The sequence below is a fragment of the Ceratotherium simum genome, chromosome 26 (assembly GCF_057802395.1).
Source record: "Ceratotherium simum simum isolate JZ-2026a chromosome 26, ASM5780239v1, whole genome shotgun sequence".
Classification (NCBI taxonomy): Eukaryota; Metazoa; Chordata; class Mammalia; order Perissodactyla; family Rhinocerotidae; genus Ceratotherium; species Ceratotherium simum.
Genome location: NC_141925.1, coordinates 27,588,498 through 27,605,241, shown reverse-complemented (window position 1 = coordinate 27,605,241; position 16,744 = coordinate 27,588,498). Strand labels below are relative to the sequence as shown.

The following is a 16,744-nucleotide window of genomic DNA, read 5'->3' as shown; positions in this document are numbered from 1 at the left end:
AGTGAAATCGCTTTGGGGATTCAAGTGCTCGCTGTCAATCTAACAGGCCTCGTGATGGGCATCGCTGCTGAAAGCTATTTAGGTTCCATTAGGTGATTAAGAACTGAGGAGTAGCAACTTTGGATCGAAAACTCTGATAGAGTGGCACGTTGACAAAATATTGGGGGGAGAACAATCCTGTCGGTGCCAGATTTGACGTGAGAAGACTCTGCCTACTGGAATGCAAGTTACCCTTAAAATAAAAAAAGTGAAGGTCCTAGTGTCTTCTAGGTCTTGGCCCCATACAACAAACGCCTCACAGCAATGAATATGACTTCCTCTGTTTCATTTGCTTTCTCTGCAAGTTTTATCGACCGTCAACTCATGGGACAGGTAATCTCTGGTTTTACAGATGAAAAAATTGTAGATATTTAATAGATATTGACTAGCTGAGGAGTGTATTTTCTTTCCTTTAATTTCCTTTTTCTGATTATGGAAGTAATGCATGCCCATTGTCCAGATTTTGGAAAATACAGAAAGATATGATCACTCATCATCCCACCACACATGAAAAATCACTGTCAATGTTTTGATATACTTCTTTCCAGTCTTTTGATGCACCACAGATTTGGATCATACTGTACCTGTAGGTTCGTGTAGTATTTCTTCCACGTGTCATGAATGTGGAACAACAAGTGCTCTCAACTGCCCAGGAGCCAAGAATTTTAAGCGCAGCCCCCTGCCTATCTCAGCCAGGCCCTGAGGCCAGTACACAAATGTCCCAAGCAAAAGCCTGGACCTGGGCTGGGGAGGACTGGCCTTGGGATCAGAGCAGGGGACAGAGATCAAAAGTCCAGGACCAGAGCAGAAACGGGAAGCCAGGGAAGACATGAGACCAGAGCAAGGATTGGGGGTGGAGGGACAGAGGCCAAGCCTGGAGAGACTCCTGGGGAGCAGCTGCAGGTATTTTACTACACCTGCTGTGTATTATCCCACCAGATGGGGAGGAGTGGACAGCTGGAAAGGATGCAGAGTAGGCCTGTGGTTGGAGTCAGTGTGACAAAGAGCCTTGATCTGGACCAAATATGGAGATGAATGCCCCATGCACTTTTATGTTAGGCTCACTTACAGTGTCCTGCACATAGCCCACAGCTGTGAGATAAACTAGCTATGATAATGACCAGCTTGCATATGGGCAAGTGAAGGCTCAGGACATTTAGGCAATGCTCTGGAGAACATACAAAGACCAGGGAGCCCGATGAGTTTCTTGTTTCTTCACCTCCAGCCCCAGACACGTTCCCACACACCCAGCACCATCCAATGAACAGATCCATTTGCTTAAACATTAATGTGTTTTATTTCTTAAAACAGAAGCTCTAAATTAGGGAAGTCTTGATGAATGAGGTTTGATTGTGAATAAGATAAAAATGTGAGTGAAGGAGCCGAGGTGCTTTACCTGCACCTGCTGGTACCCATGGTAAGATACACAAGTGGCTCGGCTCTCCTAGCTAAGTGTGGGACTCATTTCTCTCTTTCTTCAGAGGGAGCAGAGTTTAATAGAAGTGTCGGCTGGACCCTCGGATCAGCAGAGCTGTTTGATCTCCCATAATCCTTGTCATTATCCTTGCCATTGTGTGCTATCTGCAAACTCACTGCAGAACACAGTGCAGCACAGCGCTGGAGGTCAAGGAGGAGAAGAGGTCAACGCTACTGTGGTGACTCAGGTAAACCTTGTGGTGCATTAGCAAGGCTCTGTCCTCTGCCACTTGGGGGCATCTACTGCATTAAAGACTCCCATTCTTGGGTACAAGTGGACTCATGGTGTGTGGTGTGAATGAATGGTGGAACAACAGCGACTTCCAGGACCCCACTTCTCTGCAGTTGCAATCAACCTGAAGCATTGAGCATGAAAGCCACCCCCCAATTCTGAGCCCCAGCCCCTTTCAGGCTTTCCCTCCCCCTTCTCCACCATTAACATACACCGACTCCTAAGGCTGACTTCAAACACAATTTCACATTTCCTTCCCAAATGTACCACTGCAGTAACAGCAAACACACAGAAACTTGATGAACAGTAAGAACACAATGAAAATTCCACAAATTCTTATTTGCTACATAAGAGAGAGGTTCTGAGCTGGTTGCCAAGAAATCTATAAGCTTCACACCCAGAAGGCTGAGTACCCCGGGAGGATGGAGACTCTAGGACATGGCCCTCAGACCATCCTCTTGGAAAAAAGGCTGTATTAGGAGCCAACTACATTCCACTTTCACTGATACCAATTCCCTGCAAACAGCCAGGGGCTCATAACTTTTGGGACTAGCACCAACTGACAAATAGCTATTTCTGTAGAATCCCATTTGATTTTATTTCACCCTTGGCACTGTGGGCTAGAGCCAGTGAGGAGGGGGCACTGGAAAACAGATTTAATTAGCAAGATGAGCCTAGTGCCTGGTAGGATGACTTCTCAGAACACAGAGAACAGCCATGGTCACAGGTTTCCTCTAAGGTAGGAAGAAATCGAAGACCAAGGAAAATGAAAGGCTGTGGCAGCAAGGTTGGATCAGAAGTTGAAGCCCAACTACAGGATCTTTACCCTTGTAGCCAGTCTCCAAGATGGCCCCCAATGACCCCTGCTTCCTGGTATTCACAGGAGGTAGTTTTCCCCCACACTGAATAGGGATGACCTGTGTAACCAATAGGACATTGCAGAAATGATGGAGTTTGACTTCCAAGGCTAGGTCATAAAAGACACCACAGCTTCTGCCTTGCACTCTCTTGGATCATTTGCTTTGAGGGAAGCCAGCTGCCATGTCATGAGGACACTTCAGCAGCACTATGGAGAGGTCCATGTGGCAAGGACCTGAGGCCTCCTGCCAATGGCCAGCATCACCATGCCAGCCACATGAGTGAGCCACCTTGAAGAACATCCTCCAGCCTTCAGATGATCACAGCTCCAGCCAGCATCTTGACTGCAACCTCATGAGGGACCCTGAGCCAGAACCACCCAACTAAGCTGCTTTCAAATTCCTGACCCAAAGAAACTGTGTGAGATAGTAAATATTTATTGTTGTCTTATGTCACCAGCTTTGGGTGTAATGTATTATGCAGCAAATAGATCACGAATGCACTCCACCAGGTGTATCATCATGTCTGTTTCCACAGGAAACTGATTTTGTCCCTGGTAGGAAGCCTTGTCAGAGTGTCTTAAATGGATGGTCTTCTCCTCTCTAGAATATCAGTACCTCCTGATATCAATATCCCATGCTGGATATCCAGAGGCAGAAAGATGCCTTTCTGCTGCTCTTCTTCTATAGCATCTTCACCCTCTGTGGTGAAGTAAACACACACATACACATGCATATACACACATGCACACACACACAGCTTTCTTTCAAACCTGAAAAATCACTCAAGTGCTAGGAATACGAACTTTTTTCCAGGAAGGACCAGATGCTCTGGATGTTTTAAGCAACATTTTTTCATGCTGTCTCTGCATGGACAGATGGCAGGGGGCAGGGTGGGGGGCACAGCTGACTACTGAGAATTGATAATGTGTCTGTTCTCCTTTGCTAGTCATAAAATTCTGAGCTGGGTGAACGCCAGCAGGAGAGGAAAGCCTCGGCCACAAGTCTGTGCATTCCCGCATTTGTTGAAATATTTCAGAGTGGAATTTTCTGCCTTTACTCTCTTTTCCCATCCTGTTTATCACCCTGGGTAAGGAGGAGGGGCTTTGTTAAGACAAAAACATGAGACTTTGTGAGCATAACAGCATGTCCGAATTACAGTAGAGGCAGTCAATATATTGTGAGAGAAATACTTCCTTGCCATGTAGAGGTTCTGCTATGAAGAACCTGGAAGATGTGAGGCCTCCACTTAAGGTGTAGATTAAGTAACGGCAGCTCCTTCCTCTCCAGGATGGGGGCCAGGCATTCTTCTAGGCTAGAGTGGGCCCTGAACGCAGAGGCAAAGGCAAAGCATTCATAATGGGAAATAAAGGAGGGAAGAGAAGGGAAACCAGGGAGAGAAGGACCTCTCGATGCTCATCCAGAGTGGATCTGTATGGGCTGGAAGATGGCCAGGTGGGAAACAATGTATCTCCATCTTCTTAACTATGTTTTTTATTTCTGCCAGAGGACTCTACCTGTCTGTCCTTCCAAGGGTCAAGTCATATTCAAAGAGTTACAGGAGCAGTGAGATAGTCTCATCACGTGGAGAGTACGGTCATAGAGGTCCTTCTCTAGGGAGAGTTGGAGCTGATTGTAACCATGGTTTGGTGTGTGTGGGGCAGGTGTTCTCCCAATGTGTATCAGCAATGTGGAAGTCATAAGCCCCATCTCACTCTCTCCTGCCCCTGGATCTCCTCCAGGACCGGGTCTTTTCTCTGCTCGTCTTCATTGAAGCAACTTCCCTTGGTGAGATCATTCTGGCCTATGATTTCAGCCGCCACTCTGATGCATCCCAAATCTGGGTTTCCAGCCCTGGCCTCTCACCCTGATCCACCTCTGATTTCAGCTGTGCATAGACTTTCCTCCTCTGGTTGTCTGACCCTCACCTTATACTCAACATGTCCAACTTGGAATTCAACTCCACAAAGACTTCTTTTCTCCATGATCTTATTCCTGTCAGTAACAGCCAGTTGGGAACCTTGGAGTCATCTCAACTCTTCTCTTTCTTCAGGCCCTAAATCCATTCTGTCAGCAGGTCCTGAGGTCTTTCTCTTTAAACTGTACCTTCGCTATGGTCAATGACTTCCTGTGCTCATTGTCTCTACCCTTTTCAAATTCTCATCATGACAAGCCTGGAATTCTCTTTTCTTTCTTTGCTCACTTAATGCCCCATTTTTCAAGGTTTGAAGCAAGTGTCCCCATTTCCTAAAGCCTTATCTGATCCCTCAAGACCACATTTTTATCCTTTCTTGAACTATTATTCATTCTATTCAAAAAAATAGTTACTAAGGGTCTGCTGTGGACCATGTACGAAGTGCTGGGTGCTTCAACAGCAAAGTCCCTGCTTCAAGGAGAGTACGGTCTAGCAACCATCACACCAATTAATCATTTCTTTGTTTTCTCTCTCTTAATTGTGTTTCCTCAACCAAATTCTTAAATAGCCAGGACTGTGTTCTAAATATCTTTTGTAAAACCTACAGTGACTATTAGACCACAGGGCACATAACATGTTCTTACTAAGTACATGTTGGTTAATGCAAGATGGGTAGCAGAATAAGACTAGAAACACATGTCAACTGCAATCCTCATCTAGGTTAGAGAAATATCTTTGGTTAAGGAAAAAACACATCAAGAAATGAAAGAAACCATGCTGCGTTTGAATGATGTTTTACATATCTAATCAATAATTAAATTTAACTTGACAAATTATTTGACTCAAATTTTTAAAATAATTGATAACCATTCCCCAAATTCCATAATCATAAAATAATAGTCACATTTTAAGACTAAAAAACTAATGTAAAAATGATTTCTAGCATTTTAATAATTCCAATGTAGATATTTGGAATTTCCTGAGAGATTTCACAAGATAGCAGCAGGAGCAAATTGAGAAGCATCAAATACAAATTCTTATTTTCTGTCATATTAAAGGCAAGAATATTCATAGGGTTGAAATACACAAGGCAACTGTGCCATCCTCTCAGCAAGGATCTCCTGGAACCAGGATAGAACTGGGCTCAGATAATACCCATGTGGCCTCTCTAAGTGTCCCCAGGAAAAAGACTTTTGTGAATCAGAAGTGAAGGAATGTCATTTCTCCAAAATGTACAAATGTTTTTGATATAAGGAAAAAATAGGGAGATATTTCACTCCTCCAAGTCTTAAATGAGTATAATTTTGATTTTTTGTTCAGAGGACCCAGTATGGACCTCAGCTTAGACAAGCAATTCAAAGAATGTATGTCACACCAGCCCCAAATAGATCTTCATGTGCTGAACAGAAGCTCAATCACTAAGAGTCAAAAGTTAGTCCCAGACACATGTTTACTGTCAAATTTAATCTTAAAAAAAATTCTTACTCACCTGCCAGAATATGCTATCTATTGTGTTTCCAAGAAAACCATCACGACCTTCTGAAGACACCAATTTGGGGCCAAGAATTGTCATGAATTCATCAAAATCCACCTGGCCATCCCCTGGAAGGAGAAGATATAAATATGAATCCAAAAGTAGATGAAATTGACCTACTGTACCCAATGAAATAAACTTCTCCATGCTTTTGTCCTTGGCATGATCTCAATCAATGAAGACTTGCTGGTAGCATTACTGAAAATTGTGCAATACTCTTAAAACACCAAAAGGACCACAAGAAACTGGCAATGATTAATACATCCAATACCACATATTCCTAATTATTTGGCAGTATTTCTATCTAAATGCCCAACTAGCACTTCCCACTTAAATGGCCACACCTCACACCTGCTCCACCTCCTCAAATTGCCCAACTGTACATGATAAAAATTGAAGCTTCATCCCCATCTCTTCCTTCATCCTTGTTACTCACACATCAATTTAGTTATCAAGTCTTATTTATTTCACATCTTAAATACCTGTGGCCACTGTATCTTCCTTGTTAATCCCATTGCTAGTCCCCTTTCCAAAGACCGTGGCAGGAAAATGCTTCCAAGAGTTAATTCCTAGTTATAATTATAGTGTTACTAGTAGAATGGCTTTCTGCCCTCACACTCACACCTCCATACTATCTTCCATACAGTTCTGAGTTTACTTCCCCAAAAGCATATCTGATCATGCTTTATAAACTTCAATGGCATCTTTGACTAAAAATAGGGAAACCACCTCAGAATAGCATTCAAGTCCCACTCTCTCTTTTGCCCCTTTTTGCCCCCAACTCTGCACAAAATGCAATCCTCTTTCAGAGCTCCATGCCTCTGTTACACACTGTTCCCTCCATCCAGAATGCCTTCCCCAACTTTTCTACCTGGTGAATGCCATCTCGTTCTCTAAAATGGAACTTAAATATCATGTTCTCTTTTTGTTTTTTTTCCTGACCCATCCTCATCTCACTAGACAGAGTTGGCCAAACTTTCTTCTGTCTGTCCTACTAACTTAATGTGCGTCTATTATAGAACTTAGCACCCTGTATCTCAGTCACTGCTTTGCATACCTGTTTTCCACCTGGATTGTGAGCTTTGCAAGGTCAGGGACCCAGTCTGAAACTACTTTGTATATTCAACACCACGGTAGGCACTCAGTATGTACTCGTAGAATAAATAACCAGGTCTCTTGCTTGTTTTTTCTTTGCTCAGTTCAGCAGCCATCGGATCTTTCATGCTAGAGCTGACACTGACCAAAAGGTGGACTTGAGCCAACTTAGACAAAAGCAGACCTTTGAGGCATTGCCTGAGCCTCACTGAGTCATCAATGTGGACTGAGTCATCAATGTGGCATTCTGCACCCTTAGGACTGCTCAAGAGGGCATCTCCACCAAGAGCTCACCACATCTTGGCTCCAGGCAGTGAAGACCACCCAGGTGTCTGCACACAAGTTTGCCAAAGTGCAGACACATCAATCCACTCCAAGAGTGCAACTGATACCGGCTCAACACAAGGCTGACATAAGGGAAGCCATATTGTAGAAAAGAAACCCTATTGTAACTTTGAATGACCTCTGACTAACTAACCCAGCTGGATGTGCACCCTCCAGGAGTTCTACGACCTCTGCTTGTGCATGTACCTCCCATCTGCAATAAGATGATAACTTTGTTCTTTTGAGTTCCTTAGGAACGTGATGACTCCTGGACAGAGAGTCTATCTGGTGTGGCACTCCCAGTCTGTAACACCAGAGGGTCAACATTCCTAACACCCGCCCCTATAACCCACTGGCCTATATAACTGCTTCAAGATTCTGTGCCTCCCTTAACATGATTCTTTAGGACAGTAGTCCCCCCATCTTCCAATTTGCTAGCTTATCACTTAATAAAATGCCCTTTCTCTGTCACCATCTTGCCTCTTGATGATTGGCTTTTGTCTCACGGCGAGCAGATAGTGCCCTTTGTATGGTGACACAAGTGCCTTCAAAGAGCCCCTGTTCAAAACCTATTTCAAAAAGCCAAGTAGATGTCATCATCAAGATGTCAATAATTCAGAAAAGATGTCCAGGAACAGGTCACAGTGTAGACAAAACTTCCTAGAGGATAAGGGGGACATGGCAAGTCAGTGGGAAAGGGAAAATTTAGCCACTGAATGGAGTGGGGCAGTCAGTGAACTACTGAGAGGAAAATGGTTTCTCTCTCATCATTCAACAAGATAAAGGGATCTAAAAGTTCACCCTCACTGGTCATCATAAGAATGCTAATTCAAGCAACAATGAGTTACCATCTTGTTTTTCAAATTAGCAAATACTTCTAAAAAGACTACTAGTCAATGCTGGCAAAGATATGGGGAAGAGATAGACTCTCTTATGCATTCCTGGTATATTCATTTGGGGTATTGACTGGTAGTACTTAAGATATTGTAACATGCTGGTTCCTTTTGACCTAATAGCTTCACTTTTTAAGAAAAAACAAAACAAGGAAATTATCTTAAATGCAGACCGAGTTGTATGCCCAAAGATAGTCATCTAGTATTTGTAAATGTGGAAAATTGGAAGCTGGAGGAAGAGGAGACCGGCCCAATCTTCCTGGCATTCATACTGAACTAGCTCCATGTGGCTCCAAGTCTCAGACAAGCACGCTTATTACACACATGCAGTAACCCTCTACTCACCCCAAATCACCCCACTAGTCCTAGCTGGGGCTGGATGGCCAAAAAGTCTCAGACTAAAATATGTATTCTCAATAGAGATAGTATCACCCCCAATGAGATGAAAAGTGATTCTTAGAGGACAAAAAAATCTTAGAGATTACCATGGTTTGTGGCCCTTCTAGGGACACAGTACATGAACGCACATGCAGTATATCTGTGCTATTAAAATTTCATGGGGGTAGGGCAACTAGGGAAACAAATATTTTAAAAGGCTCCTAGGGGAGGGGGATGGCTATTACCAAAAAAAAAAAAAAAAAAAAAACGAAGAAGAAGGTTAAGAAACACTAGACAATAAGATGTCCCACATACTGTGGTTTGTCTCCCCCAGGCCCTCCCTCTGGAATGTTGGTCTATTAGCAGTGGGCATCTTCCCAACTGTCTGTCACCCACGGTGAAGTCAAATGGTTCACAAAGGCTTAGAAGCTCAAGGGCATGGATCATCTTTTAACGAAGACCTCATGAGACCTTAACTAAAATATGTCCACTAGGCTGGGTCTCTCAAGCTCCTGGCCATGGTGTAGTGGGCACCACTCTCTCTCACTTGGGAGCCTAATAGGGAGGTGGTTCATAGGACGTGCCAAGACACACGCTTCTCGGTGCCAGGAGAACTGGGGCTGTCTTTGAACAGTCCAACTTTCAGGTAGTAAGAGAGAGACCACCCACCTCTCCGAAACCTCCCCCCAGGGTGATGGGCATGATGGGGTGATGGGAGTATGGCAGTGTGGCACTGGTGCATTTCAAGGGTCTACATGGAACTCTGCTCAAAGTCATCAGGGAGTGCTCACAGGTGGTGCCCTTGGCTGAGAACACCAACCCAAAACTGACAAGCAGAAATGATGCTTCAGAACTCCAACCTGGCCTCGGTGCACAGAGCAGCTCATTCACTACTCAAACCCCTGGCCAGAGGGGAAGCACTGGGGGAGGGGTGCTCAGGATCCTCTGGGCAATGACAACTGCGGTGCAGGGGTCCAGGTCTATCTAGTTGGAGGAGAGGTCTATCTGGCTCACAGGAGGATTTGCTTCCACTATTTAGCAGAGAACATTTGGAACCTCAGATTTTTTATTGGTCAAAATATGATTCCCCCCTCCCCCCACACTTTTTTTTTTTTTTTTTTTTTTAACTAACACTGAGCAAAGGGAGATTCCTGCAGGCCCACAGTTGGAGAAATAATTCGGGAGGGCCCTCACCTCTCTCTATCTCTCTTAGGATTTTCTCAGCTCTGGCTCCTGAGTATGTGTGTACATAGCACATCTTCTGCAGACCTTCAGTAAATGAAGACTCTTCCTAACACACAGCTCCATACCAGTCCTACCAGTAGTACTACATTCTACTTGGATTTAGACTGAGGAAAAGCTCTCTTCAGCAGATCCTACTCTAACAGACAAATAGAACCAGGAACACCCCACAAGCTATCAACACTGCTCTCAGAGGTCTAGCCCTCCCCCTCCCTCCATCCATCCCAGGAGAACTGAGACAAACAGAATCTCAGAGAGAGGTTTGTCACTATGTTCCTTATACAAAAACCATTCCCAGGCCGAGGCAAGGTCTGGGAAGTCTGATGATCAAAATATCTAACATTTACTGAGCACTCACAACAGGGTGGCCATTGTTTAAAGAAGTTTCCATACACTAGTTCATTTAAATCTTCCAGCATCCCATTTTACGGACAAGGAAACTGAGACCCAGAGAGGCTCAGTAGGTTATAGAAGCTCACACGGGGAGCAGAGCTGGGATTCCAAGTCTGCCTGTGCTTTTGCTGCCTCTCAGGAGGCCGGGTCAGGGATGGGCTCTGTCTGGAACATTCTTTCCCCTGATCCCAGCCTTCCCTGGCAGGGGAGTGCTATGGCTATCGGGTACAGAGAGGCAGACAGAAATCTAAAGTTTTCTCTCCGGTCTAGGTGTTGGGTCTCAGATCAGCCGCTAGTGGTCTTTCTTAATCATTTAAAAGAGTAATAATCAGTAATAGGAAATCTTTACGTAACACTTGCTAGATGCCAGGCACTGAGCTCAGGGCTTCACATTTACGACCTTGTCTGATTCTACCCCGACACTATGAATAGGTTCTCCCCTTCCACATCTTACCCATGAGAAGACTTGGGCAAGAAGGGGTTAAAAGCAGCTAGGTCAAGGCCACTCAGCTAGTACAATGTGCCAGCATGCGGACTCGGCTTGGAACCCGACATTAACCTTCACATTGCACCATCTCCCCTCTGCGTCAATGACCCAGCATAAGTCCTGGCAGAGGTTTGTATCTCTCCTCAAAGTGTGAGAGTATAATATGTTTCCTATCTGGACATTCAGGAAGGAATTTAGTGGGAAATTGGGAGAGAAGCCCTCAAGGGGCTTTAATGCAAACGACCATTGCCTGAAAGCCATTTGCTCCCTAAATGGCCATTTTTCCTACTGTCAGGGTCTCAGTAATTCTCCTTGCATGGTCAAATTCTCAGAGGACCCAGGTCTCTCACATGCAGCCCTCCAGGCATCTGAAATTTCTTTCACCAAAAAGAACTGGTCTGATGAATAAGGCCTGTCCAGGCCTGGCAGGGTAACACTACACTGCCATTATGGATTCACATGCCCCAAAGACAAAGGTGGGTATCTTCCAAGACCCGCCATCTTTCATGGAATGCAGTAGACTCTGAATGCAAAAACTTCATTTGGTTAAATTGTTTTACAAATCGTAAACAAGCAACTAACTGCAGAATGAAAGAATGGAATTCACTCCTACTAGGCCTCATGCTCCCTTCTCAAGCTTCCAAATATCATGATCCACGTAGCAAGAGGTGCAGGAAGCTAACCTGCTAAGGACTGTGTCTTGTTGCTTCCCACTGCTATGTAAGTCAAAGTAATGAACTTGAACTAGGGCAGGAAGCTGCGGCAGGGCCAGGGCTGGACAACATTCATTAAGACCAATCAGCTGAAATTTTCACGGAGAGATAAAATAATAATAAAAATCACTGCAAAATAAAAGGAAGGAAAAGAATATACAGGAAAAAAGGATGGACTCTGAAGTGTAACAAGGAGACAGGTTAGGAAGAATAAAAAATCCCGAGACTCCCTTCAAATCAATTAACTAAATTCCAAACACACACCTGCAAAGGAGCAGGTGAGTGGGTGACATACTGTGGGGCAACAGAGAGATGAACAGGGCACAGGCTCACCCTCTAGGAGCTTGCAATCTGTTACTCTGGACAGAATCAATGGGTGTGATGCTTGACCTCAAAGCATTGTGGTGAGGCAGGACCAAGGCAGAAGCAAAGGCTCCAATGAGGAAATGCTCAAAAGTTTGCAGTGAGCCCTTAAAGGAGGGAAGGGTTCTAACAAGCTGAAAAGGGAGATGAGGTGAGCAGCCTGAGCAATGCAGGGGACACCAGGAAGGATGGAAGATGGCTGGGAGCAGCGACAGCTCTCCCTTCGTGCTGGATCGAGGATGTCTGTGGGAAGAGAGCAGGACGAGATAAGCCCCCACTTGCCCTTGATGCAGAGTCAGTGGAAAGTGTCCACATCTGGAAGGGAGAGCATCAGCGTGTGGCTTACCAAAGATCAGCCTGGTGACAGTGCACAGGCTGGAAGGGAGGGGCAGAGCTGGCCTAAGACAATAGGAGAAGAAGGAGGTGGAGGTAGAGGAATAGAGGGGCGGGAGTGGAGAAGACTGGATTCGGGGAAAGGGCATTTCCAGTGGAATTGACAAGACTTGGCAACTGACTGGAAGGGCAGGAAGGAGGAAGAGGCAATGGTGACTCTGAGCTTTGCGACTGGGATACTGGATGGACTGTGGAGCTAATTAGGAACAATGGAGAAGTCAGGAGGAGCATGCATTGGGGAAGTGCTGGCTTTGAGGTATCGGCAGGATGGGGGTGGGGAGTGTCTAACAGCTGAAAATGTGCATCCAAAAGTCTTCAGGAACTATTGAAAGATCTCTAAGATCTTCAACATAGATTCTCCATTAAAAAAAAAAGCAAGGTGCAGAACTGTATTGTAGTATGCACCAATTTGGTTTAAAAAGAGGGTCAGGCAGAATATACATTTCTATTTGATTGGATAAATATTTTCATAAAAATGCTGGAAGTTTACCCTCCCAAAAGACTCATAATAGTTAGTGCTTTATTTATGGGTGTGTCTGGGCAAGTAGAGCATAGGAATGGGAGAGTCTTTTCACTATACATCTTTGTATAATTTTTGATTTTTGAACAATGTCCGGTATTTCCTGCTCAATAAACAATTAAATTTTAAAAGTTAAACAAAGAATCCAGTCTTTAGTATCCATCTGGATGAATTCATCAAGAGCAGAGGAAGAGGGAGGGATGGAGGGAAGAGAAGAGGACCGAGGAGGGCCTTGGGCACACCTGCAGAGCTGGTTTCTTGGATGGGCTAGACTCCACAGGGTACAGCAGAAACAGCTTTACTCTTTCTCACACTCCCTGTTCAAGCCCCTCTCTTGTGCTCTCTCCCAGCTCTGGGTGAAGCACTGGGCTGGTCCCATAGCTTTGTTATTGACTCTCAAGGAATCAAAAGTCCAGTCCAGGCTAGTGATCACATAACTCCAGACCTCCCTTGGTTAAAACATCTTCCCTCCTTCAACTTGGGCCTGACCCAGGCTAGTAACTTGGAGCAGGGAAGAGGTAGATCAGTTTCTTCACTCTTTCCTAGGTCCACCTCCTTCTCCATTCTCCAGCTGTGGTTTCTGGCCACACCTGGGTTGGAAAAGGCTGAGGAGGAGGCTACAGTTTCTCCAAATGGGCTAAGCCTCTCCCCCCCACTGGCTGCTTACAACCCCCACCCTGGAGGCTTCTGGGGGTCTATCCCTCCACCGGGGTGACATCAACCCTGTCTGAGGTAGTCCTCAAGACAACCCCAAACAAGCTTTTGCTTTGCCCCAAACTGGCTCCTCCTTTGCCCCCATCATGTCACTGAAAGGCAGCTCTTCCCACAGCAGCCCTGCCCCCTCTGCTTGGCTACCCAAAGAGGCAGCAGCTCCAGCTCCAGCCCAGGCCTTTAGATGTTTCATATGTGGTGCAAACACCAGCCCCTACATTCTTTAAACTCCAGCAAACACAGGTCAATCTCTATAAAAGGCTCTTTGGAACACATTTAGCTCAAACTGAATGAGAAACACCTCCTCCCTACTCCAAGAAGGTTAAGGAAACCTCGAAGCCCACCATCAACTCTCCCCCATGAAATTCTTTTGCCTAATGCTTCAACTTCAACCTCTTATAAAGTATTAGGGATTGAACTGTGTCCCCCACCAAATTCATATGTTGAAGACCTAATATGATCCCCCAATGTGACTGTATTTAGAAATAAGGCCTTTAAGGAGGTAATTAAGGTTAAAAGAAGTCATAAGGGTGAGTCCTGATCCAATACGAATGGTGTCCTTACAAGAAGAGGAAGAGACACCAGGAATGCATGCACAGAGAAAAGGTAGAGCATGCACAGTGAGAAGGTAGCCATCTGTAAGCCAAGGAGAGAGCTCCCAACAGAACCCAACTCTGCCAGGACCTTGATCTTGGACTTCTAGCCTCTAGAACTGAGAGAAATAAATTTCTGTTGTTTGAGCCACCTAGTCTATAGTATCTTGTTTCGGCAGCCTGAGTGACTAACACATAAAGGTAAGGAAGAACAATGGGCTCTTGGGAAACTCGATTATTGTATTGTTCCTGTGAGTTAGGGCCTAAAATTGAGACATAAGAGTGCCATGTTGATATCCTGCTATACTCTACGTCAGAGGCGGGAGAAGGGCATTGGAAAGGAAGAGTCTGAGAGGAAAACCAAGAAACAAAAAGGGGTGCCCTAGATGTCAAGGGAGGCCTTCAATAAGGGGCAGGTAGTTAGTCTCCAGTAATGTTAAATGCCACAGAGGGCCAAGTAGGATGAAGGCTGAGAAAGGGACATTCCATGGCTGATTACTAGACCTGGGGCTGATGGTGGCCAAAACCAGGTCCTTGCCCCAAGAGCAGCACCTGAATTTTAACACAGAAGGGGCTTAGGAGCAGCAACTTGGTTGGAAGGAGCCTGTAGCTTTCCAGGTTGGATTGTATTGGAGGGATCTCACCCTGAGTTGGCAGGCTATATATTGGAGAGATCTCACCCTGGGCTGGTGGGCTATGTGTTGGAGGGATCGCATCCTAGGTTGGTGGGCTGTGCGTTGGAGGGATCTCATCCTGGGTTGATGGGCCATGTATTAGAGGGATCTCACCCTGGGTTGGTGGACTATGTGTTGGAGGGATCTCACCCTGGGTTGGTGGGCTATGTGTTGGAGGGATCTCATCCTGGGTTGGTGGGCTATGTGTTACAGGAATCTCAAGACCTACTCCCAGGTTCAATGGTTCACTAAGAGACTCCCAGGACAGCATATAGTCCTACTCATGACTATGATTTATTACTGAAAAGAATATAAAACACAGTCATCAAAGGGGGAAGGTGCACAGGGCAAAGTCTGGAGGAAACCAGGCACAAGCTTCCATAATCCTCTCCCAGTGGAGTCAACAGGACATGCTTAATTCCTGTTGGGCTAGAAATCCTGTCTACCAGGAAAGCTCATTAGAGTCCCAGTGTCCAAGCTGTTTACTGGGGGCTGGTCATGTAGGCACCCTGTGCCCGGCATGTACTAAAATTCAAGACTCCTAGAAGCAAAGCAAATGTTTAGCACAAGCCATGTTGTATGCACAAACAGTTTAGGCACATTAAGCCACACTTATCAGTTCTAGGAATGATGGGAACTCTCCTTAAATCCAATTTCCCAGATGCCAGCCAAGAGCTAACCTAGCAAGCAGGCATTTCTAAGGGTAGCCTGCTGTGTTCACTCTTTTCTGCACACATCTCCACCTTCATTCCGAGTTCTTGAATCATCAAGCCAAGGCCCAGAAATTTATCGAAATCAACACTTCCACTTAAAACGGGAACAGATGCATGACTTCTCATGGTTCAGAGTCCCTAATATAGATCTTGCAGCCGCTGCTGACACAGGGTAGGGTCTTCCTAGATCTGAGATGCTTAACTCTGCGCAGCACCACGGCTCTGCCATTATTTTGGAAGGACTAGCACAGTCTCTTCATCCTGTACTCCTGTTCACGGAATTTTACATACATCAACGCTCCTAGGTCCTGAACAGCCCCATCCTCACCCTGTCGGTAAAAGCAGAACCGAGGCCCAGACAACCTAGAGCAGTGCGCCTGCCTCCAGCAACCCAGCACCCCAGGGACACACAATGTTCTTACACATACTATATAATACAGAACAATAAAAATAGAAAAGATGCTTTTATTTACATTTTACATTCAAATGGGAAATATCAATTAACTATAGCAGAATAAGAAAGCCAAGGGGTAGTGGGGTGAAGGAGGGGTCGGTGGATGCTGGTGGCAGCTCCTAGTGCTGCCAACTGCCCTCCCTCGCCTCTCTCCTCCAAAGAAGAGCAGGAGCTAATCAGACGGGCTTGGCCCTCAGGATGTGTTCGTGCTCACACTGGAGCCTACTCCCCGGCAGGGTTTCTCACCTGTGCGATAGGTTCATCTAGGCCTGGTCTCGTCAGAGTAAGCCCAGCCAGCCTACCCCCTCTCTTCTTTTCTGCATGGGGATACGGGCCATGAGCAAGGCTGAATATAAAGGGGCACTTTATTTCTCATTCCTCCTGCTCTTATGCACACGTCTCCCTCAGGGATCAATGTGGAAGAGAAATTGTCAAGACAAGACAGACCATGCATCGTACTAGCACCAAACTCACCTTCTACTCCAACAGTTGCAAGGTCATTTCTAACCTGCAGAGAATAGTTTTGGCTTAAACATTCTGATCTGAAATACGTTAAGGAGTGAGTTTTGAGACAATGGATGCAATGACTGCAGAATCATCTTGACTTCAGGATTAAGAAGAACGAAGAAGAATTTCTAATGTGTCTTTGCGCAACTTTCCATCAAAGATCCATGAAACTAGAAAAAGACAAAAACTCACAGAAGTTCTGTGATAGCCAGAAGCTGAAGATAACCATCAATCATTC

General features: G+C 45.3%; 1 protein-coding gene across 4 annotated transcripts in view; it reads right to left on the bottom strand.

The window, feature by feature from the left end:
* Positions 1-16,744, bottom strand: part of CALN1 (calneuron 1) — a 399,176-nt gene that overhangs the window by 178,754 nt on the left and 203,678 nt on the right. For all 4 annotated transcript variants that reach the window (XM_087417410.1, XM_087417409.1, XM_087417411.1 and 1 more), the window contains exon 4: positions 6,009-6,121. In XM_087417410.1, coding sequence (XP_087273536.1) covers positions 6,009-6,121 — 113 coding nt within the window. The remainder of the gene's footprint in view (positions 1-6,008; positions 6,122-16,744) is intronic.